This window comes from Anthonomus grandis, chromosome 19 (genome assembly GCF_022605725.1).
Source record: "Anthonomus grandis grandis chromosome 19, icAntGran1.3, whole genome shotgun sequence".
Taxonomy (NCBI): domain Eukaryota; kingdom Metazoa; phylum Arthropoda; class Insecta; order Coleoptera; family Curculionidae; genus Anthonomus; species Anthonomus grandis.
The window spans coordinates 3,750,650-3,770,237 of record NC_065564.1 but is presented as its reverse complement, the minus strand read 5'-3'; the positions used below and the strand labels follow the sequence as shown (position 1 = coordinate 3,770,237).

The window sequence follows — 19,588 nt, the reverse complement described above, 5'->3', positions numbered from 1 at the left end:
ATTTGTCCAAATTTTTAGGTTTTTTTGGGAGTAGGTCTTTGAAACGTTGTGGATCATTAGAATTAATGTTTTGCTTCCTGGTGCTTTTTAAATCAGCACTCTAAGTTAAATAGAACAGGAATTGGGTCCTAAATCATGTGGTTTTTGGGTGAAAAATACCGAAATTTGTCCAAATTTTAAGGTTTTTTTGGGAGTAGGTCTTTGAAACGTTGTGGATCATTAGACTTAATGTTTTGCTTCCTGGTGCTTTTTAAATCAGCACTCTAAGTTAAATAGAACAGGAATTGGGTCCTAAATCATGTGGTTTTTGGGTGAAAAATACCGAAATTTGTCCAAATTTTTAGGTTTTTTTGGGAGTAGGTCTTTGAAACGTTGTGGATCATTAGACTTAATGTTTTGCTTCCTGGTGCTTTTTAAATCAGCACTCTAAGTTAAATAGAACAGGAATTGGGTCCTAAATCATGTGGTTTTTGGGTGAAAAATACCGAAATTTGTCCAAATTTTTAGGTTTTTTTGGGAGTAGGTCTTTGAAACGTTGTGGATCATTAGACTTAATGTTTTGCTTCCTGGTGCTTTTTAAATCAGCACTCTAAGTTAAATAGAACAGGAATTGGGTCCTAAATCATGTGGTTTTTGGGTGAAAAAAACCGAAATTTGTCCAAATTTTAAGGTTTTTTTGGGAGTAGGTCTTTGAAACGTTGTGGATCATTAGACTTAATGTTTTGCTTCCTGGTGCTTTTTAAATCAGCACTCTAAGTTAAATAGAACAGGAATTGGGTCCTAAATCATGTGGTTTTTGGGTGAAAAATACCGAAATTTGTCCAAATTTTTAGGTTTTTTTGGGAGTAGGTCTTTGAAACGTTGTGGATCATTAGACTTAATGTTTTGCTTCCTGGTGCTTTTTAAATCAGCACTCTAAGTTAAATAGAACAGGAATTGGGTCCTAAATCATGTGGTTTTTGGGTGAAAAATACCGAAATTTGTCCAAATTTTTAGGTTTTTTTGGGAGTAGGTCTTTGAAACGTTGTGGATCATTAGACTTAATGTTTTGCTTCCTGGTGCTTTTTAAATCAGCACTCTAAGTTGAATAGCACAGGAATTGGGTCCTAAATCATGTGGTTTTTGGGTGAAAAAAAACGAAATTTGTCCAAATTTTAAGGTTTTTTTGGGAGTAGGTCTTTGAAACGTTGTGGATCATTAGAATTAATGTTTTGCTTCCTGGTGCTTTTTAAATCAGCACTCTAAGTTAAATAGAACAGGAATTGGGTCCTAAATCATGTGGTTTTTGGGTGAAAAATACCGAAATTTGTCCAAATTTTTAGGTTTTTTTGGGAGTAGGTCTTTGAAACGTTGTGGATCATTAGACTTAATGTTTTGCTTCCTGGTGCTTTTTAAATCAGCACTCTAAGTTGAATAGAACAGGAATTGGGTCCTAAATCATGTGGTTTTTGGGTGAAAAAAACCGAAATTTGTCCAAATTTTTAGGTTTTTTTGGGAGTAGGTCTTTGAAACGTTGTGGATCATTAGAATTAATGTTTTGCTTCCTGGTGCTTTTTAAATCAGCACTCTAAGTTGAATAGCACAGGAATTGGGTCCTAAATCATGTGGTTTTTGGGTGAAAAAAACCGAAATTTGTCCAAATTTTTAGGTTTTTTTGGGAGTAGGTCTTTGAAACGTTGTGGATCATTAGAATTAATGTTTTGCTTCCTGGTGCTTTTTAAATCAGCACTCTAAGTTAAATAGAACAGGAATTGGGTCCTAAATCATGTGGTTTTTGGGTGAAAAATACCGAAATTTGTCCAAATTTTTAGGTTTTTTTGGGAGTAGGTCTTTGAAACGTTGTGGATCATTAGAATTAATGTTTTGCTTCCTGGTGCTTTTTAAATCAGCACTCTAAGTTAAATAGAACAGGAATTGGGTCCTAAATCATGTGGTTTTTGGGTGAAAAATACCGAAATTTGTCCAAATTTTTAGGTTTTTTTGGGAGTAGGTCTTTGAAACGTTGTGGATCATTAGAATTAATGTTTTGCTTCCTGGTGCTTTTTAAATCAGCACTCTAAGTTGAATAGCACAGGAATTGGGTCCTAAATCATGTGGTTTTTGGGTGAAAAAAACCGAAATTTGTCCAAATTTTTAGGTTTTTTTGGGAGTAGGTCTTTGAAACGTTGTGGATCATTAGAATTAATGTTTTGCTTCCTGGTGCTTTTTAAATCAGCACTCTAAGTTAAATAGAACAGGAATTGGGTCCTAAATCATGTGGTTTTTGGGTGAAAAATACCGAAATTTGTCCAAATTTTTAGGTTTTTTTGGGAGTAGGTCTTTGAAACGTTGTGGATCATTAGAATTAATGTTTTGCTTCCTGGTGCTTTTTAAATCAGCACTCTAAGTTGAATAGCACAGGAATTGGGTCCTAAATCATGTGGTTTTTGGGTGAAAAAAACCGAAATTTGTCCAAATTTTAAGGTTTTTTTGGGAGTAGGTCTTTGAGACGTTGTGGATCATTAGAATTAATGTTTTGCTTCCTGGTGCTTTTTAAATCAGCACTCTAAGTTAAATAGAACAGGAATTGGGTCCTAAATCATGTGGTTTTTGGGTGAAAAAAACCGAAATTTGTCCAAATTTTTAGGTTTTTTTGGGAGTAGGTCTTTGAAACGTTGTGGATCATTAGAATTAATGTTTTGCTTCCTGGTGCTTTTTAAATCAGCACTCTAAGTTAAATAGAACAGGAATTGGGTCCTAAATCATGTGGTTTTTGGGTGAAAAATACCGAAATTTGTCCAAATTTTTAGGTTTTTTTGGGAGTAGGTCTTTGAAACGTTGTGGATCATTAGAATTAATGTTTTGCTTCCTGGTGCTTTTTAAATCAGCACTCTAAGTTGAATAGCACAGGAATTGGGTCCTAAATCATGTGGTTTTTGGGTGAAAAAAACCGAAATTTGTCCAAATTTTAAGGTTTTTTTGGGAGTAGGTCTTTGAGACGTTGTGGATCATTAGAATTAATGTTTTGCTTCCTGGTGCTTTTTAAATCAGCACTCTAAGTTGAATAGCACAGGAATTGGGTCCTAAATCATGTGGTTTTTGGGTGAAAAAAACCGAAATTTGTCCAAATTTTTAGGTTTTTTTGGGAGTAGGTCTTTGAAACGTTGTGGATCATTAGAATTAATGTTTTGCTTCCTGGTGCTTTTTAAATCAGCACTCTAAGTTAAATAGAACAGGAATTGGGTCCTAAATCATGTGGTTTTTGGGTGAAAAAAAACGAAATTTGTCCAAATTTTAAGGTTTTTTTGGGAGTAGGTCTTTGAAACGTTGTGGATTATTAGAGTTAAAGTTTTGCTTTCTGGTGCTTTTTAAATCAGCACTCTAAGTTGAATAGAAAAGGAATTGGGTCCTAAATCATGTGGTTTTTGGGTGAAAAAAATCGAAATTTGTCCAAATTTTAAGGTTTTTTTGGGAGTAGGTCTTTGAGACGTTGTGGATCATTAGAATTAATGTTTTGCTTCCTGGTGCTTTTTAAATCAACACTCTAAGTTAAATAGAACAGGAATTGGGTTCAGAGACATGTGGTTTTCAATGCCAATAAATGTATGTAACTTTGGACGTCTACTTTTGAGAAATTTTACTCCTGTATAACAATAACATTATCAAAAGGTGGGTTCAACCAATCAGAGTGAGGTCGACCCTCTACGACCAACAGCCCCAATGTGGCAACTAGTCGATTTTCGGGTAGCATACAGATCAGTCTCCTCACTTCTCTCTCGCTCGGAACTCACTTATCATCACCTTCCCAGGCCTCCAACCTCTTGCACGAGAACAAAGCCGAGTACCCCCCGAAAATAAACTACAACAACCCCCAGCATCTCTCGGTGGAGGCCCTGGAGCTGCACTACAGGGTGCACGCGTCAATCTTAAAATACCTGGAACTGCACGAGGGCAAACCGATCAGTCACAGTTTGGGCGCCCTGTTTCGGAAAACCCTAGGGGCCACCGCGAAACGTTACACCCAAACAACACCCGTTACAACTTACCAAGACCAATTCGTCAGCACGTTAAAATCCGACGACGAAAACGACGCGGAAGTCGTTAAAGAGGTCGTCGAGCGCCTGCTGAGGCACGCCGAGGCAACCGAGGCAAAAGCCGAGGATCCCGACTGTTCGATCGTCGAACCGGAGGTGGTCGACATCGTTATTTCGGACTCGGAGGAGGAGTCGCCGCCACCGCCGCCTCCTCCGCCTCAAAAAGACGTGCAAACTTTACTGGATAAAATGATGGAGGAGACGATGAACGAAGCGAAAACCGTCGTCGCGCAACGCGAGTCGAGCGACAGCTCGTCGTCCGACAGTAGCGCGAGCGAGACGGACAGCTCGGGCAGCGACAACGACGAGTCGGACAGTTCGAGCGACTCGTCGTCGTCGTCGTCGTCGTCGAGCGCGGAAACGAGCGAGAATCTGTCGTCGAGCGAGACGCTGCTGTTGGTCGAGGAGTGCGTGCGGGGCCTCGAGGTGTGCGTCACCAGGTTGGCGCAGAACTACAAGGCCCTCTATCGGTTGGCGCACGCTTTTTTTCACTACAAGGGCATGAAGGATTATTCCAGGTAAGTTATTATTATTGTTATTATCGAAATATTTATTTATTTATTTATTATATATACAACTTAATTGTTTACCTAATACCAAACATATTTTGCCATCAATGTGGATCAAGAATCTGTGTTTGTCGGCGATTAAACTATTTTAATGTTTTTTTGAATCGCTATTATTATAGGCATAAGATTGACAAAGAAAACCCAAATTAAAAAGAAAACTTAATAATACTACATTTTCGTTCGCAAATTTTAAGTAATAATAATAATAATATTTTTTTATTAACAATAAATAACATTACACAATAGTTTGCAGTCATATATTAAATGAATATATTCACGAATAAACAAAAAAGAAATAACTTCTTAGATTTTAATCACAAAGCAGAGCATCGAAACTCCAACTTCAGTAATCGGTTCGATATTTATTTCAATATTATGTGTGTATAAATTACTAGAATTACCAAAAGGCATTCTGAAAGTGAAAACCCCCGTTTTTGATATTTCGCTTCTAGCATCTCCATTTGAAGCCTGGTTAATAACTATTTCCTCCTTAGACTTGGCGTTTTCCATTTTTTAAGATTATCGGAACTATTTTCTTCTTTTGTCCACCAACATCGTTTTTCTTCTCTTTTTTTTTTTAATTTTTATCCTTTATATCCTGCGCCATGTAGTAAAGTATGATTTAGTCCTCGTGGGAAGACATAGGGTAAAATGAAACAACCTTCTTAGGGTTAAGTGGGATCTATAATGATATTTCAAAAAGCTACATCCAAGGATCGTTGAACTTCCCGTTGACCTGGTTTATGATGATAACGCTTACGAGACATTATAATGTTTTGCCAAACAGAATTGGTTAATGTATTATTACATTATAGTAGATTCCTATTTACACAATATTTGTTATACTGGGTGATACTTCCATACTACAGGGCCTACCAAATCAAGACTTTCTGGAAGGCTGCAGAGGCCGTCGTAGTTATTGTCAAGGGGGTTTTATTAGGTTTTGAGTGTTTATATCTTTGACATTCATCGCACCTTTTTACAAAACTTTTGACATCCCTCTGCATCATTCCTGGCCAAAAATAGCATTTCTTAATAATTTGACTCCTGTATGTCCTCCCGTGGGAAGGGTATGGTAGTCGTTTAATATAATCTGTATTAATTCAGGATTTGTAATTTTTTGAATGTCTTTTAAGACATACATTTTTAAAGACGTTTTACATAGAATATTTTTAACTCTCTTTAAATCACTTAGCATTTTATAATTTTCTTAATTTTTTAGTAAAATTAAATTTTCAATATTATTTTGTGTACACATTTTATCCGGATTAAGCAATGACTCACCTAAGTCAGACATTGTTCCATAATTCTGGTTAATAAGAATTGTTTGCAAACTTTCATCATAAAATATATTTTCATATTTATTAACGTTATTTTTCTTTTCTACATTTCTACCTAGGTAATTACTTTTTAATGTCGTTAATTTTGTTTTCGGTACCGATTTTAACTCAATTGAATGTTTTGGTGGTTTTAATATTTCTACTACAACAGGCTGATCAAGCCTGTTGCCTGAAGAAACATTATGATTTAAATTCTAAGCTTCCGCTTTTTTCGCTTGTGCTCTTGTCATTACATAAATTTTTTCATGTATTTTATTAGTCATTTCTTTAAGGTCGTCGGATTTTAATATTATGCTCTGCTCCTACCGCTCCTTTAACGTATTCCACTGTAAAATCATATTCCTCTAATAAAAGTCTAAATTTTGTTAACCTATTAGATGGGTTAACCATACTAAACAAATAAATTAACGGTTTATGGTCTGATAAAATTTTAAACTTTCTTGCGAATAAATAAGGCCTAAAATGTTTAACGGCCCAGACAATTGCCAACAACTCTTTCTCTATCGTGGCGTAATTTTTCTCTGATTTATTTAAGGCTCTAGAAGCATAGGCTATTGGTTTATTATTTGCATTTGACCAAAAAACACATCCCAAAGCCATGCCACTGGCATCGGTTCTTAAAATGAATTCATTATCTGGAGAAAAATCTGGATACTGTAGTAGAGGTGGTTGTACGAGCATGCTTTTTAACTTTTCAAAAGACTCATTACATTCTCTAGTCCATTTAAAATCTACGCCTTTTTTTGTTAATTGATTTAATGGCTGTGCGATGTAAGCAAAACAATGTTAATGTTTTTTGAATCGCTATTATAGGCATTAGATTAACAAAAAAAACCCAAATTAAAACTCGATAATACTACATTCTCTTCTCGTTCAAATTTTAAGTAATAATAATAGTATTTTTTATTAGCAATAAATAACTTTACAATTGTTTCCAGTCATAGTAACATATACCCCTAAATTAAATAAATATATTCACAAATAAACAAAGAAGAAATTCTTAGATTTTAATATTATGTTTGCGCTTTTTAAACATTAAAGTTAATAACTTAATCAACTGAGATTAGTTAATAATAATAATAATAATAATAATATTCGTTTATAAATTTAAAAAAAATATAGAAACTCACTCAAGAACAAAACAATAAATAAAGTAGGTAAACTACCTAATGGGAAAAAAATAAAAAACCCTAAATGTCGGTCTCAAAATATTAAAAAAATTGAGACCGAGACTTAGGATTTTTTATTTTTTCTCTACTTACGCAGGTCTCTTTGAGATTATGGACGAGCTCTTTCAAACTACCCATTAGTTGGTATTGAATAAAAATTTTTAAATCGTTAAAGATTATTTTCGAAAAATTAAATCAATTTTATAGAAAAAAAAGTCATATTTACCATAATTAAATAAAACTAAAAAAAGGCCCGATTGTCCAATGGTTCTCATGGTTTAACCAAATATTGGCACCCCTATTTTTTATTTATTTTGTGCGCTCAAACAATAGTTACTCTGGGTGAGTATGGTCCTTCGTTAATAACGGTAAAATATTGGATAGTAGAGTTTAAACGAGGCCGTACGAGCTGCCACGACGAGCATCGCAGTAATCGACCAAATGAGCTGACGACTCCAGAAATTTGAAAGAAAATTCACAAAGTGGTACTGGATGATCGTCGACTGAAAGTGCGCGAGCTAGCGGACATAGTAGGCATTTCAAAAAGTGCGGTACATCGTATATTAACTGGAAATTTTGACATGAGAAAGCTGTGTGCAAGATGGGTGCCACGTTTGCTCACACTCGAGCAAAAACAGTGTCGTGAAGATGTTTAAATTGAGTGTTTAGCGAATTTTAATAGCAACAAAGCAGAATTTTTGCATCGTTTTATAACCATGGATGAAACATGGGTCCATGGGCGCGAGGGATAATTTTCATTGACTATCTTGAAAAAGGTAAAACTATCAATGGCGAGTATTATGCGAACTTATTGCCACGTTTGAGCGAAGAAATCAAGCAAAAACGGCCGCATTTGGTTAAGAAGAAAGTGTTGTTTCATCAAGACAATGCATCAGCTCACAAATCCGTTATTGCAAGGGCCAAAATTAACGAATTAAAGTTCGAATTGCTACCTCATGCAGATTTGGCCCCCTCGGATTATTTTCTGTTTCCAAACTGGCTCAGTGGTCAAAGATTTTCCAACGATGAAGAAGTGATGTCTGCAGTTAATGGCTATTTCGAGGCGCAAGACAGTTCTTATTATAAAAAGGGTATCGAACTTAATAAAACATCGCTGGGAAAAGTGCATAGAGCTGAAATCTTATTTATTAAGCATGATTCAGTTTTTTAAGATCATCGACGACATGTTTCGGACACAGCGGTGTCCATCATCAGGGGATACTAAAAGCAAATAGTTCTGAACAAAGAAACAAAAAGACATAGAAATATCAATAATCCAGAGAGTAAAAGAAATAGGGACGTTTTAACCCATACCTACTCCCGTATGTGACGCTACTGACTATAATTTTAATTTTTTTTTTATTTAATATTTTAACTACTATCTAATTTTTTACAGTACACCAATTTTCAACATTTTATTGTAAACGGTTTTAAAGGTATGGAGAAAAAATCGTCTTTAAGGTGTCTTATTAAAAGGGGAATAACTCCCTTAGGAAGCGTTTGCGGTCCCATGTTTATAAGAATTTTTTTTTATGTCAGGATTACGCCTCCGAAAGGATGCAGGTTACTTTTGAATCTATCTGTATACTCTGCTATTTTCAAATTTCCTTTGCCTGTCTTTTTTGTCTCAGACAATGCACATTTTATGGTTTTTTAACTTTATTATTATTTCTTGATGTTTATTCGTTAGTGATGTAACATTCCATGTGGCTATTTATAGTAGTTCTCGTCTTTGACATCGTTTTTTCCATAATCTTGCCGAGTCGTCGTGTGAGCAGTTCTAGTTTTTTACCCAAGGCCGGTTCCTAACCTAACCTCAGAACCCTCCTCCTTTACCCGGAGTTGACAGGCATCAAAATAGCTGTTGAGCTTCTCGATGCACCCTGAATTTTAATAAATAATTTTTCCGATCTATTAACTTGCTGATCTTCCTTGACATTTGAAAACCAGCACAATTCCTCCCGTTTAAGGTGCAAACTGTTGCTGCTGCACGAGTACAAATGCAAAGACGACACCCAAGTGTCCGGCCTCTTCTCCGATCGTACCGCGCGCAACTTCTTCAACGGCATTTGGCGCATCCCCTCTACGGAGATCGACCGGCCGGGCTCGCTGGCCGCGCACATGAACCGCTGCGTGTCGCTCGTGCTGCAAGTGTTGCGCCACACGAACGACACCAAGACCCTGATCGATGTGCACCTGCAGCTGCGCAAAACGCCCAATCGTGACAAGATCTACATCAAAGACAGCGATCGCGTCGGATTCGCCAATCAGGCGATGGACATGTGCGTCCAGAGTTTTAGGGGGCAGATCAAGGGCGTACCCGATATGCCTAACGCGCAGGTAGGTGTTATTGTTAATTGCCCAAGTAACACATCATACGTTATTGTCGTTAAAGATATATTTATTCAATGATTTTTTATATCTGTAGTCTTCTCACATAAACTTAAGGTTTTCGAGTAAAACGTGAAAAAAATATAATATTAAATTCTTCAAGGTATATCACGCGGACATTTAACCCGATATCTATAGTTGAAGTGCAACCAAAAAGGTACGTCTAGTGTAAACCAAAAATAGAGTTTATTTAACTATCGTGTGTTCCTTGGGTGGGCCGTTGCCAGGGTACCGTTTTTGCTCCAAACGTTACGAGATCATAATTCTCTTTCAGGTTACTAAGCTACTGAACGACCTCTATAGGGTTTACCGTAGGGTGCAGAAACATATACCTAATAAAGAGGGCGTCTTCGGCGCCCTCTTAACGGACGCCTACAAAAACTTCATCAAAGAAAAAATCCCCGAAAACGTAAACGTACTGGACCTGGCCATAAAGTTCTGCGTCCAGTACCGTCCGGTGGAAAAACCGAAACCACCCGCCCCCACTTTAACTCAACGGAACCCGGGACAAGCTGCCGCCCCGGTACTTCCGACCCCCGGCACCTTCGCCCCCTCGCCCGTCTTAAAACCGCCCACCGTGGGCCGCCCCAGAGGTCGCCCCCCTCTCCCGAAGGTACCGGGGCAACAGAAACCGCCCCGTCCCAAGTACGGCTCCGCCCCTTGGCAGGACTACAGCAACTTGAACTACGAGTACTTGAAACAGTATCAGGAACAGCTGATCAAGCAGTACAGCCAGAATATGAGCATAAACGAGCTACAGCAATTGACCAGTTTGTTCTCGTCGGGGCAGTTGAACAATCCGGCGGTGTCGCAGGCGTTTGTGAATCAGTTTTTCACGCAGACCAGCGGATTTTTGAATCAGTCGCTCTTTAAACCCCCCGGGGGAGGCCTCAGTGCCGAGCAGTTGAAAATCCTCGAGCGGGTATCGGCCCAAAACAAACCCAAAGAGGACAAAAGCGTGATTAAGGATCGTCCGAACTTGTCTATCACCCCGGTGACCACTTTACCCTCCAGTTTGGGGACTCCCAAGTTCCCCACTAGCGTCCAAGCTAAAACTTCCATTAATTACTCCTCTTCCAAGCCTATGACGTATAAGCCTAAACCCACTTACACTTCGACCATCACCAGCTCGGACGTTACTAGCTCCACCTACAAAAACATCATCGACGTAACGAAATCTGTTAGTTACAAGCCCAAACTCGGCAACGATGCCCCTAACACTTCAAGCTTCATAGCCAAACCTGCCAGTTACACTCCTAAGCCGGCACGCCCCTATTCATTAGGCGGCGACATTGCCAAATCGGCCTTCAAGCTTGCGCACTCAACGAGCCTCGACGCTGCCAAGTCTACCGCTCCTAAGCCTGCGCATTCGACCTCATTAAGCATCGACATCCCCAAATCGACTACCAGCCCAAAAAGCGCTCCTAAGCCTGCGCATTCGGCCTCGCTAAGCATCGACATCGCCAAATCCGCTGGCACGAAAACCGCCCCCAAGCCTGCGCATTCGCAAAGCCACGACGTTGCCAAGTCTTCGAGTTACAAACCGAAATCCGCGCACACGTCCGCCTCCAAACCAAAGGCCGCCTACGTGCCGACGATTACCACCGCGCACTCGGCAACGATGCATCCGGTGTTGCCGAGTGTGGTGGTGACTCCGCCCCCTCCCCAATCGGTCAGTCCCGCGAAGGGCGGCAGCCCGGGGAAAACCCTGCAGGAAAAACTGGCGGACAAGAAGAAGGAGCAGATGATGAAGAGTATCATCATCGAGGCGGACATTTACAATAAACCGAAGTTCGCCGGGCAACCGGTCAAGTTCGGGTCGTCGCCGGTCGAACAGTTGAAACTGCCCGCCGGGTTGAGTTTGTCGGCGGCGACGGTGCCGCCCCCTGTGTTTGCGCACGCGCCGTTGCCGCCTCGGTTTGGCGGCGGCGCAGATTCCGGGGTGTCCATCAGTCAGGTGAGTGATTTTTTTTGTTTTTGTTTTTTTTTTGGTTGTTGGTGGGGGTGAATTGAAAAGTCTCGAACGAAATGGCGTCAAATGGTTTCTGATTTATGCGGAATTATGGTTTTTTAGGTTATGTTTTTGCTCTATGCGCAGCTAGAGCTTGTCAACGTTGATAATGTCAATTTTTGATAAGGTATTTGAAAAATATATCTTACACGCAGCTCATTGGTCCAGAATTGTTTTAGTTTTAAGTATAGCGTTCTAAAATGTCTGTTTTATCCAGAAGAAGATTATTTTTAGCAAATTTTTCAGTTAAATTGGAGCTAGAGCTTGTCAAAGTTCATAATGTAAATTTTCAATTGGGTATTCAAGAAAAAAATATTACACGTAGTTCAGTGGTCTAAAATTATTCTATTTTTTAGTAGAATGTTCTAAAATGTCTGTTTTATACAAAAAAGGGTTATTTTTACAAATTTTTTAACTCAAACCGGAGCTAGAGCTTGTCAAAGTTGTAAATGTAAATTTTTATTTTTCTTTGACAAGGTATTTGAAAAAAAATTATTGTACGCATCTCACTGGACTAAAAATGTTCCAGCTCATACTAGAATATTCTAGAATGTTCCATTTACTTAGAAACCAAAAATGGTGCAAAAATTCTAGCTAGAACCGAAACTAGAGCTGGTGAAACTTGTAAATCTAATTTTTTGTTTTTCTTTGATAAGGTATTTGAAAAAAAAATTATTGCACGCTGCTCATTGGATTAAAAATGTTGAAACTTAGATTAGAATATTCTAGAATGTTCCATTTACTTAGAAACCAAAAATGGTGCAAAAATTCTAGCTAGAACCGAAACTAGAGCTGGTCAAACTTGTAAATGTAATTTTTTGTTTTCCTTTGATAAGGTATTTGAAAAAAAATTATTACATGCTGCTCATCGGACTAAAAATGTTGAAACTTAGATTAGAATGTTCTAGAATGTTCCATTTACTTAGAAACTAAAAATGGTGCAAAAATTTTCACTAGAACTAGAGTTAGAGCTGGTCAAACTTATAACTGTAAATTCTCATTTCTCTTTGATACGGTATTTAGAAAAAAAATATTGCACACAGCTCACTGGACTAAAAATGTTAAAACTTAGGTTGGAATATTTTAGAATGTTCCATTTACTTAGATACCAAAAATGGTGCAAAAATTCTAGCTAGAACTGAAGCTAGAGCTTTTTAAACTTCGAAATGTAAATTTTGATTTTTCTTTGATAAGGTCATTTTGGAAAAAAATGTTTTGCAAGCAGCTCACTGGACTAAAAATATGCCAATTTATACTAAAATATTCTAGAATGTTCTATTTGCTCAGAAACCAAAAATGGTGCAAAAATTCTAGCTAGAACCGAAACTAGAGCTGGTGAAACTTGTAAATCTAATTTTTTGTTTTTCTTTGATAAGGTATTTGAAAAAAATTATTGCAAGCAGCTCACTGGACTAAAAATGTTCCAATTTAGACTAGAATATTCTAGAATATTCCTTTTGCTTATAAATCAAAAATTGTGCAAAAATTCTAGCTAGAACCGAAGCTAGAGCTCGTCAAACTTGTAAATGTCATTTTATCATTCACCTTTTCAATTTACCCTCTAAATAACGAATTTCCATGATTTTTCCGACTGAAAAATTCAGGGAAATTGTGTTTGTAAATAATTTATTTGTTTTTTGATCTTCGCCGCAACTTACTAACCGTGTTAAACTGTCATTGACGTTTTATTGTACTAGACTCAAACCGCGCAAGCGCCTCCCCCGAGGAAACCCTATAAAATTTGGAATCCCTCCTTCTAAATAACGAACTGCATAATGTGTAAGTTCCACGATGCATCCGTTTAACTCGTAGTTGATTTGCGGCATGTCGTAACCTAATATTTTCTTTGGTCCTTCGAGTGGTGTGCGACCGTAAAGAGACCTCTGGTGGCCAGTAGTTGCAGTTAGAGTTTAGGGGATTTTGTTTTATTTTTTTTTTTGTAAAATCCAGCATGGCAGTAACCGTTTTAGTGGCTTTGTACGATTCTTCTGACGCCTTATAACTACTACTACTCCGTCCCTGTATTATTTTAGATATCGGATAAAAAACAGCAGAGGACGCCTCCGGTGGACGGGGCTCCCAAAAAGTCCGGACTGGCGGGAAAAAAGGCGGTTTATTCAAAAAATGAGGGCGCGCAGGCGCTCAGCGTCATCAAGAAGCTGTCCGCCGTCGATATTACGCCGCTGGCGCCATCTAGGAGCGCCAATAAAGGCGGCGGCGACGACGACGTTATTTGTATTGATTGAGGGCCCTTAATTATTATTATCTGATGTGTTTATATATTTTTAAGTTTCAATGATTTGTTTTTAATGTAATAAATTGCTAAGTAGAAAAGTCCGATTATTTGCGAATAGTGAAAAAAGTGTGCGTGAAAACCGGTTTAATGAAGTGCTTCAAAATCGCGTTAAAATTATCTTCAAAATTAGTTTCCTGCTGAATGTGTTTAAAATTCTTTTGCGATTGCGATTTACTTGCGGGAAAATCGCTTGCACGTGAAGCCCCGGCTTAACGCTCAATGTCAATATCATAACCCCGAACATAACCTCAAACGTCAACATCACGCGTATTTTTGTTTACAACTTTTCTGTCAGAAGTGTGTTTTGAACCAGATTTCTACCAAATAATACTTTTCTTAATAATTTCTACCAAATAAACCCCCGAAAATGGTAAGTAGACCCCCTTAAACCACCCCTAATACCCTAACCGACCGTTTCCACATAGGGAAAATCGAAAAAAAACCCGTAAAATCGCCGTAAATCGCTTCGCAAAAATGAAAAAAATGATAAGCCCAAGCGACCCTCGGATAAAAGACTCCCTACGTGCCCCGCCAAAGAAACCGAAGCCCGAGGACCCGCATAAAGTGAAAGTGCACGAAACCCCTCAGGCCAGTTCGGCCCTGTTTTTCCAATACAACACCCAACTGGGTCCCCCGTATCACATCTTAATCGACACGAATTTCATCAATTTTTCGATTAAAAACAAACTGGACATCATGCAGAATATGATGGACTGTTTGTACGCGAAATGCGTCCCTTATATTACGGACTGCGTGCTGGCCGAACTGGAGAAATTGGGACAAAAGTATAAAGTTGCATTGAGGATCATTAAGGACCCGAGGTTCGAGAGGCTCCCCTGTTTACATAAGGGGACCTACGCTGACGATTGTTTAGTGCAAAGAGTGACTCAGCATAAGTGTTATATAGTGGCGACAAACGATAAGGATTTAAAGAGGAGAATAAGGAAAATCCCGGGGGTGCCGATCATGTACATTTCCCAGCACAGATTCACCATTGAGAGGATGCCCGATGCTTATGGGGCACCAAAAACGTGATTTTTCCATAAAGACTGGTTTTGTGATGTATTTGCTTAAAGAAAAAGGATTTTTAACTGAAATAATTATTTATTTTTCCAATTTTTATACATAAAAAAAACACCTTAAGATCTAAATAATTACACTGGACCTTAAACCTAATTAAACATAACACACTCAACTTTACTATTTATTGGAAACAAACTTGGAGAGGCCCTCCAGGAGCCCTATGTAGGCAGAGTGCTCATATGCGGTACTGTAATCGGACAATTTCTCCACAAATTCATTGCTTATGCCTTTTTCCTCCAGATAATTCAGGATCAAGTCGTATAAATATGAGTCCAAAACCTCCCCGGAAACTGAGTAAATGTTCTCATTCCATTCTCCGTTATAAATGCTTAGCTCGTCAATGCCGAAACCATCATCTAAAAAATTAAATAATTCACACAAAAACCTTTAAATTAATAAACAAGGACTCACTGTAGCCATCGTCTTGGTCACTAGGGGTCACAAACGAGCATAAGACACTCACAGTAGTCTCACCCCTGACCAAATCAATTTTAAAAGCGGGCTTTGACTTTAATTCCCCGATTTCCGGCTTGTCTTGGTCCGGGTGAATTTCCGGTTCAGCTTCAGTGTCCACCGAGTGGTTCACATTGAAGCTTATCGTTATGCTAAAAAATTTACAATAAACCACATGAATCAACCAAAAAAACAAACTAAATACGTTTCAGCGTCAGTCTTCTTGGTGAGGGACACCTCGGCCCCATTTAAACTGGCCTTAAACCCGTCCAGTTCGGTGGGAATGGCCTTAACCTTCTGTGCCTTCCTCTCGGCAAGGATCTCCTCGGTCAGAAACTCCACCAGCTCTTTTTCGGCTAAAAAGAAACTTTGGTTAGTAACCGGTGGGGGCCCAGGTTGAGTCTTACCTTTGGTGTGGGCCCCCCGGGAGCCCCCGCAGCCGCAACTACACAAATTACTGTGCAGCTTCGACTTTTGGGAGCTGAGGTGCCAGAGGTTTCTCGCGACCAGGGTGGGGTTTTGGGCGCTAGTGAGGGACACCATGTTCTTCACGGGGTTCAGCAGAGCCCTGAGGCCGTTCATGCGGACCGCGGTCTTTAAAATCGTGTTCATTTTCTTGGTTTTTTTGTGGAAAATTGATTAAAAACGTGCCGGTCGCGTGCCCTTCTATCACGTAGATTGGCCACTGTCATTAGTGTCATTTCGGTCAGGTACCTAGGGCGCTTATACACTTGCTCGTTCCGTTGCGTATTTTGTAAGTTCCGTTACTTTTAAATGTTCTTTAGGGTTTGTGCGTATCGGCAGTAGGTTAGCACAGCTGCAGCTATTTGTTTATAAATTATTTATTTAATTAATTAATAGCATTAATAAATAATGACTTAAAACGTAATACAATAGTCTGAGACGACACGAGCTTAATTAAATATCTTCAATTGCGTTTTTGAATCGTTTTAATTACAGTTTATTAATTTAGAGTGTAGGTTAGCACAGTTGAAGACCTTTAACTCTAAATTATTTATTTATTAATTAAACAAAAATAAATAATAATAATAATATAAAACCTAATGCAATAGTCCGAGATGATACGAGCGTAATTAAATAGCTTCAACTGCATTTTTGAATCGTTTTAATTAATACAAGTGTATATAATTTGCTCATAAATTAAGCCCTATTGACGGGATTTAAATGAAATGCTCAAATAATAAATTTTAATACTATTTTAATTATTTACAAGCTTAGAAGCTAATAGAATAAGCGAGGGCTTACATTTATTGGCAATAACTTAGCTTAGATTAGAGTCTTAATTCGAAATAATTAATGTAATATTACACTAATTACTAAAATAAATTATATATCACATCAAAACTAAAGCTAATTTCCGAGAGTGAGCTTGAAAAACTCCTCCCTGGTCTTCTGGTTGTCCCTGAACTCCCCTAGCATCGTGCTGGTGACCGTTTTGCTGTTGATCTTCTGCACTCCTCTCATCACCATGCACATGTGCCTGTAAAAAAACCGTGACAAACCGCATCTTCATAAACTAAACTGAGTACTTACGATCCCTCGACCACTACAGCCACCCCCCTGGGCTGTACGGCCTTCAAAACAGCTACGGCGATCTGCTTGGTGAGCCTCTCCTGCACCTGCAGCCTCCTGGAGAACACCTCGACGATCCTGGCTAACTTGCTCAGCCCCAGCACCTTCCCAGAAGGCAAATACCCAATGGAAACCTTCCCGTGAAACGGTACCAAGTGGTGCTCGCACATGGAGAACATCTCGATGTCCTTCACCACCACCATTTCGTCATGGTTCTCGTCGAAGATGGCGTCGTTCAAGATGTCTTCCAAACTCTCGTCGTAGCCTTTGGTGAAGTAGAGCATGGCCTTGGCGGCACGCTCGGGGGTCTTCAGGAGCCCTTCTCTGTTCGGGTTCTCCCCCAGGTGCCCCAGTATGGTCTTGTAAGCATTGGCCAGATCCGGAATGTAGGTTTCCCTAGGTACCGTTTTGTCTAAAGAGTCGTGGAAGGGGCAGGGGTCTTCGGTTTTTACGCAGTGGCACTTGGGCAGCGGTACTTCCAGACTGGATCCATTGCTGGCACGGTTCTCCGGTACCCCCGAAAGACTCTGGATCTTGAGGGAGGATCTGCGTCTGGTCACGGGCACTTGCGAGTCGAACTCTTGAGTCACTGTCGCCACTTCTACTTTCATGTTTGCTTCAGAGGTTCGGTCTGGGACTATCGGGCTTCGGGAGGGTTTTGGGGTCTTTTATAGTGCGTCTGACGTCAGGTCCTCGAGATAATTCGATTATCATTTAGTGTGATAATGGACAGACGAACTCTTGAGTTATTTTTAACTCAAATAGGATCTTGAGTAGTTTGTTTTTAGTTTTTAGTGATGCCATCAGCAAGTGGTTTGATGATTTGGCAATTTTTTGGACTGAGACGCGAAGCACTGAATTAAACACTTCAAATGTTTTCTTGAATGGTTTTGGCCAAGCAACACGCAATTTATTTCAGTTGTGCCTTTTGCTGAAAGTCGATAAATAGGGTCCAATTAATTTAAGGCGCAAATAAGGGTGCCCTCCACCTTCAAATGTCTTTGATAATCTTGCGTTTTTTTTTTAAAAACAATTACGATCGGACAATTAATTCAACGGTGTATTTCCATGTTTTTATTTTCCTATAAAAACAACAAATGAATGTGAACGTGTAAATTCCTTTGACGCAAAAAATAAGAAGAAAAAAAAAGCCGCCGCCTAATAAGCATAACAATCAGATCGGCCTTCGCTGTTGCTCTTACGAGAGCCCCCCGGGGGGTTTCTTTGTTGATTTTTTCCTAATTAGAGCGAGAAAAAAAAATCCGTCGAACGTGCGAGGAACTGCTGTCCGGCCACTTCCTGATGATGGCGATTTTTTTTTCTTTTATTCGGGGTAGAGAAACCCACACACGTTCGCTCGAATCCGGATATTACGAAACTTAACCTTAAAAAATTAATTAACAATTGTATAAATCGGAATTTAATTTGGTCCTTCGAGCCAGCGGACGAAAGGGGGTATAATAAGTCACCGCCCGGACATCACAATGAGCGTTAGGCTTTAAGGAGTTTTCGCGCGCGAAATTCGAATAATTAGAATTTCGAAGAACGACCTTGAAAGTGGTGTACGCACTGGAGCGTGGTAATTGAACGTGACCTTGTTGCTGAACACCAGTTGCACTATGCACAATTCGTATCTTTTGTTTCACTTTGCGGATTTTTTTTCTTTATTTAATATTGTTATTTTTTTTTTAATTAAGTTTTATAGCTGAACGGTTCCGTTTGTTGGAGACCCTCCTAAATATTAAGTTGTGCCTGAAAATTACATTTTTTCGTTTATGAATCATTTAATGGGGCTAAAGAGTTGATGCATTGACTCTCTCAGACCTAATGGTCTAATGGTCTAACTAATATTAATGCAAAAAAAAAATGGCGAAAAATATTTTTTGGGCCAAAAATTCATAGGGGTACCCCTGTAAAATTTTTCGAAAAAACGGTTTTTATTTTTTTTTGGAAAACCTAAGGGTCTAGGAGCAAAATAGTTTTAATAAAAAATATGAGGAATAGTGAGGAGCATTATCCTGTGAAAGAAACTCGAGTCTATCTCTTATAGAAATGGAGAAAAGTGCAAAAAACTGATAATCATATTTTTTTATTTTTCTCGAGTACCATGAGGAAATGTAGACTTTTTATTTTTGCAATAGATACTGTGATAGAAGCCTGATCAAAGAGCTCCTTATCAATTTTTCCGAAAAATTTACAGGGAGCGAGTTATTCAACATTCTCCATTTTTGGCAAAATTTTCTACCCAAAAATTTGAAAATTTAAAAAAATCGACGGAATTGAAAAATTCTTTTTTTCACGAATAGCTGACCAAAAAAGGTAAAAAAAAGTGTCATAGCAAAAATTCATATTTCCCATAGCAGAGCCATAATATGCCTTTAAAGTGGAATTCCCATAAGAATACATGTATTTACAGGACGTCTTCCCTGGAAAATGCCTGGAATTTCCCTTTTTTAGTTCAGAATCTTTAAATGAGTCTTTAAGATTTATACATTGACCCTTTAAGACCATTATCGAACGCAAAAAAAATATTTAGCAAAAAAATTTTTTCGCTCAAAAAATCAAAGGGGTACCCCTATAAATTTTTTCGAAAAAATGGTTTTAATTTTT

General features: G+C 38.6%; 4 protein-coding genes across 14 annotated transcripts in view; 2 read left to right on the top strand and 2 right to left on the bottom strand.

Moving 5' to 3' along the window:
* The window catches only part of LOC126747680 (calcineurin-binding protein cabin-1-like), a 67,606-nt gene extending 53,721 nt beyond the window's left edge, over window positions 1–13,885 (top strand). For 9 of the 10 annotated variants that reach the window (XM_050456454.1, XM_050456463.1, XM_050456456.1 and 6 more), the window contains 4 exons: window positions 3,789–4,591; window positions 9,122–9,491; window positions 9,817–11,499; window positions 13,587–13,885. In XM_050456454.1, the coding sequence (XP_050312411.1) occupies window positions 3,789–4,591; window positions 9,122–9,491; window positions 9,817–11,499; window positions 13,587–13,799 (3,069 nt within the window). In that variant the 3' untranslated portion in view covers window positions 13,800–13,885. Of the gene's footprint in view, window positions 1–3,788; window positions 4,592–9,121; window positions 9,492–9,816; window positions 11,500–13,250; window positions 13,333–13,586 lie in introns of all 10 variants that reach the window. The other variant, XM_050456462.1, reaches the window with a different exon arrangement.
* A 366-nt stretch (window positions 13,886–14,251) lies between these two features.
* On the top strand, window positions 14,252–14,949 carry LOC126747688 (rRNA-processing protein FCF1 homolog; the record flags this gene model as incomplete). Its single annotated transcript, XM_050456474.1, has 1 exon — window positions 14,252–14,949. A coding segment is annotated over one exon (633 nt), but the record flags the coding sequence as incomplete, so codon positions are not given.
* LOC126747684 (complement component 1 Q subcomponent-binding protein, mitochondrial) lies at window positions 14,934–16,082 on the bottom strand. Of its 2 annotated transcripts, XM_050456467.1 has the most exons (4): window positions 15,793–16,078; window positions 15,591–15,741; window positions 15,344–15,537; window positions 14,934–15,288 (listed from the first exon to the last, which is right to left on the bottom strand). In XM_050456467.1, exons 1-4 carry the CDS (start codon window positions 15,995–15,997, stop codon window positions 15,050–15,052), a joined length of 789 nt encoding a protein of 262 aa, XP_050312424.1. In that variant the 5' UTR covers window positions 15,998–16,078; the 3' UTR covers window positions 14,934–15,049. The 2 variants fall into 2 exon arrangements, with proteins under 2 accessions (XP_050312424.1, XP_050312423.1); XM_050456466.1 differs by having other exon boundaries at window positions 15,591–16,082.
* Window positions 16,083–16,587: 505 nt separating this feature from the next.
* On the bottom strand, window positions 16,588–17,631 carry LOC126747685 (GTP cyclohydrolase 1-like). Its single transcript, XM_050456468.1, has 2 exons — window positions 16,940–17,631; window positions 16,588–16,886 (listed from the first exon to the last, which is right to left on the bottom strand). The coding sequence occupies exons 1-2, from the start codon at window positions 17,587–17,589 to the stop codon at window positions 16,757–16,759; spliced, it is 780 nt and encodes a 259-aa protein (XP_050312425.1). The 5' UTR covers window positions 17,590–17,631; the 3' UTR covers window positions 16,588–16,756.
* Window positions 17,632–19,588: the final 1,957 nt, after the last annotated feature.

Coding starts and splice junctions, on each gene's coding strand:
- LOC126747685 (XM_050456468.1), bottom strand. CDS start 17,589: ATGAAAGTAGAAGTGGCGACAGTGACTCAAGAGTTCGACTCGCAAGTG. Junction 16,887..16,939: donor GCTGTAGTGGTCGAGGGATC/GTAAGTACTCAG, acceptor GTTTTTTTACAG/GCACATGTGCATGGTGATGA.
- LOC126747684 (XM_050456466.1), bottom strand. CDS start 15,997: ATGAACACGATTTTAAAGACCGCGGTCCGCATGAACGGCCTCAGGGCT. Junction 15,538..15,590: donor AAGAAGACTGACGCTGAAAC/GTATTTAGTTTG, acceptor TAAATTTTTTAG/CATAACGATAAGCTTCAATG. Junction 15,289..15,343: donor TGACCAAGACGATGGCTACA/GTGAGTCCTTGT, acceptor TTAATTTTTTAG/ATGATGGTTTCGGCATTGAC.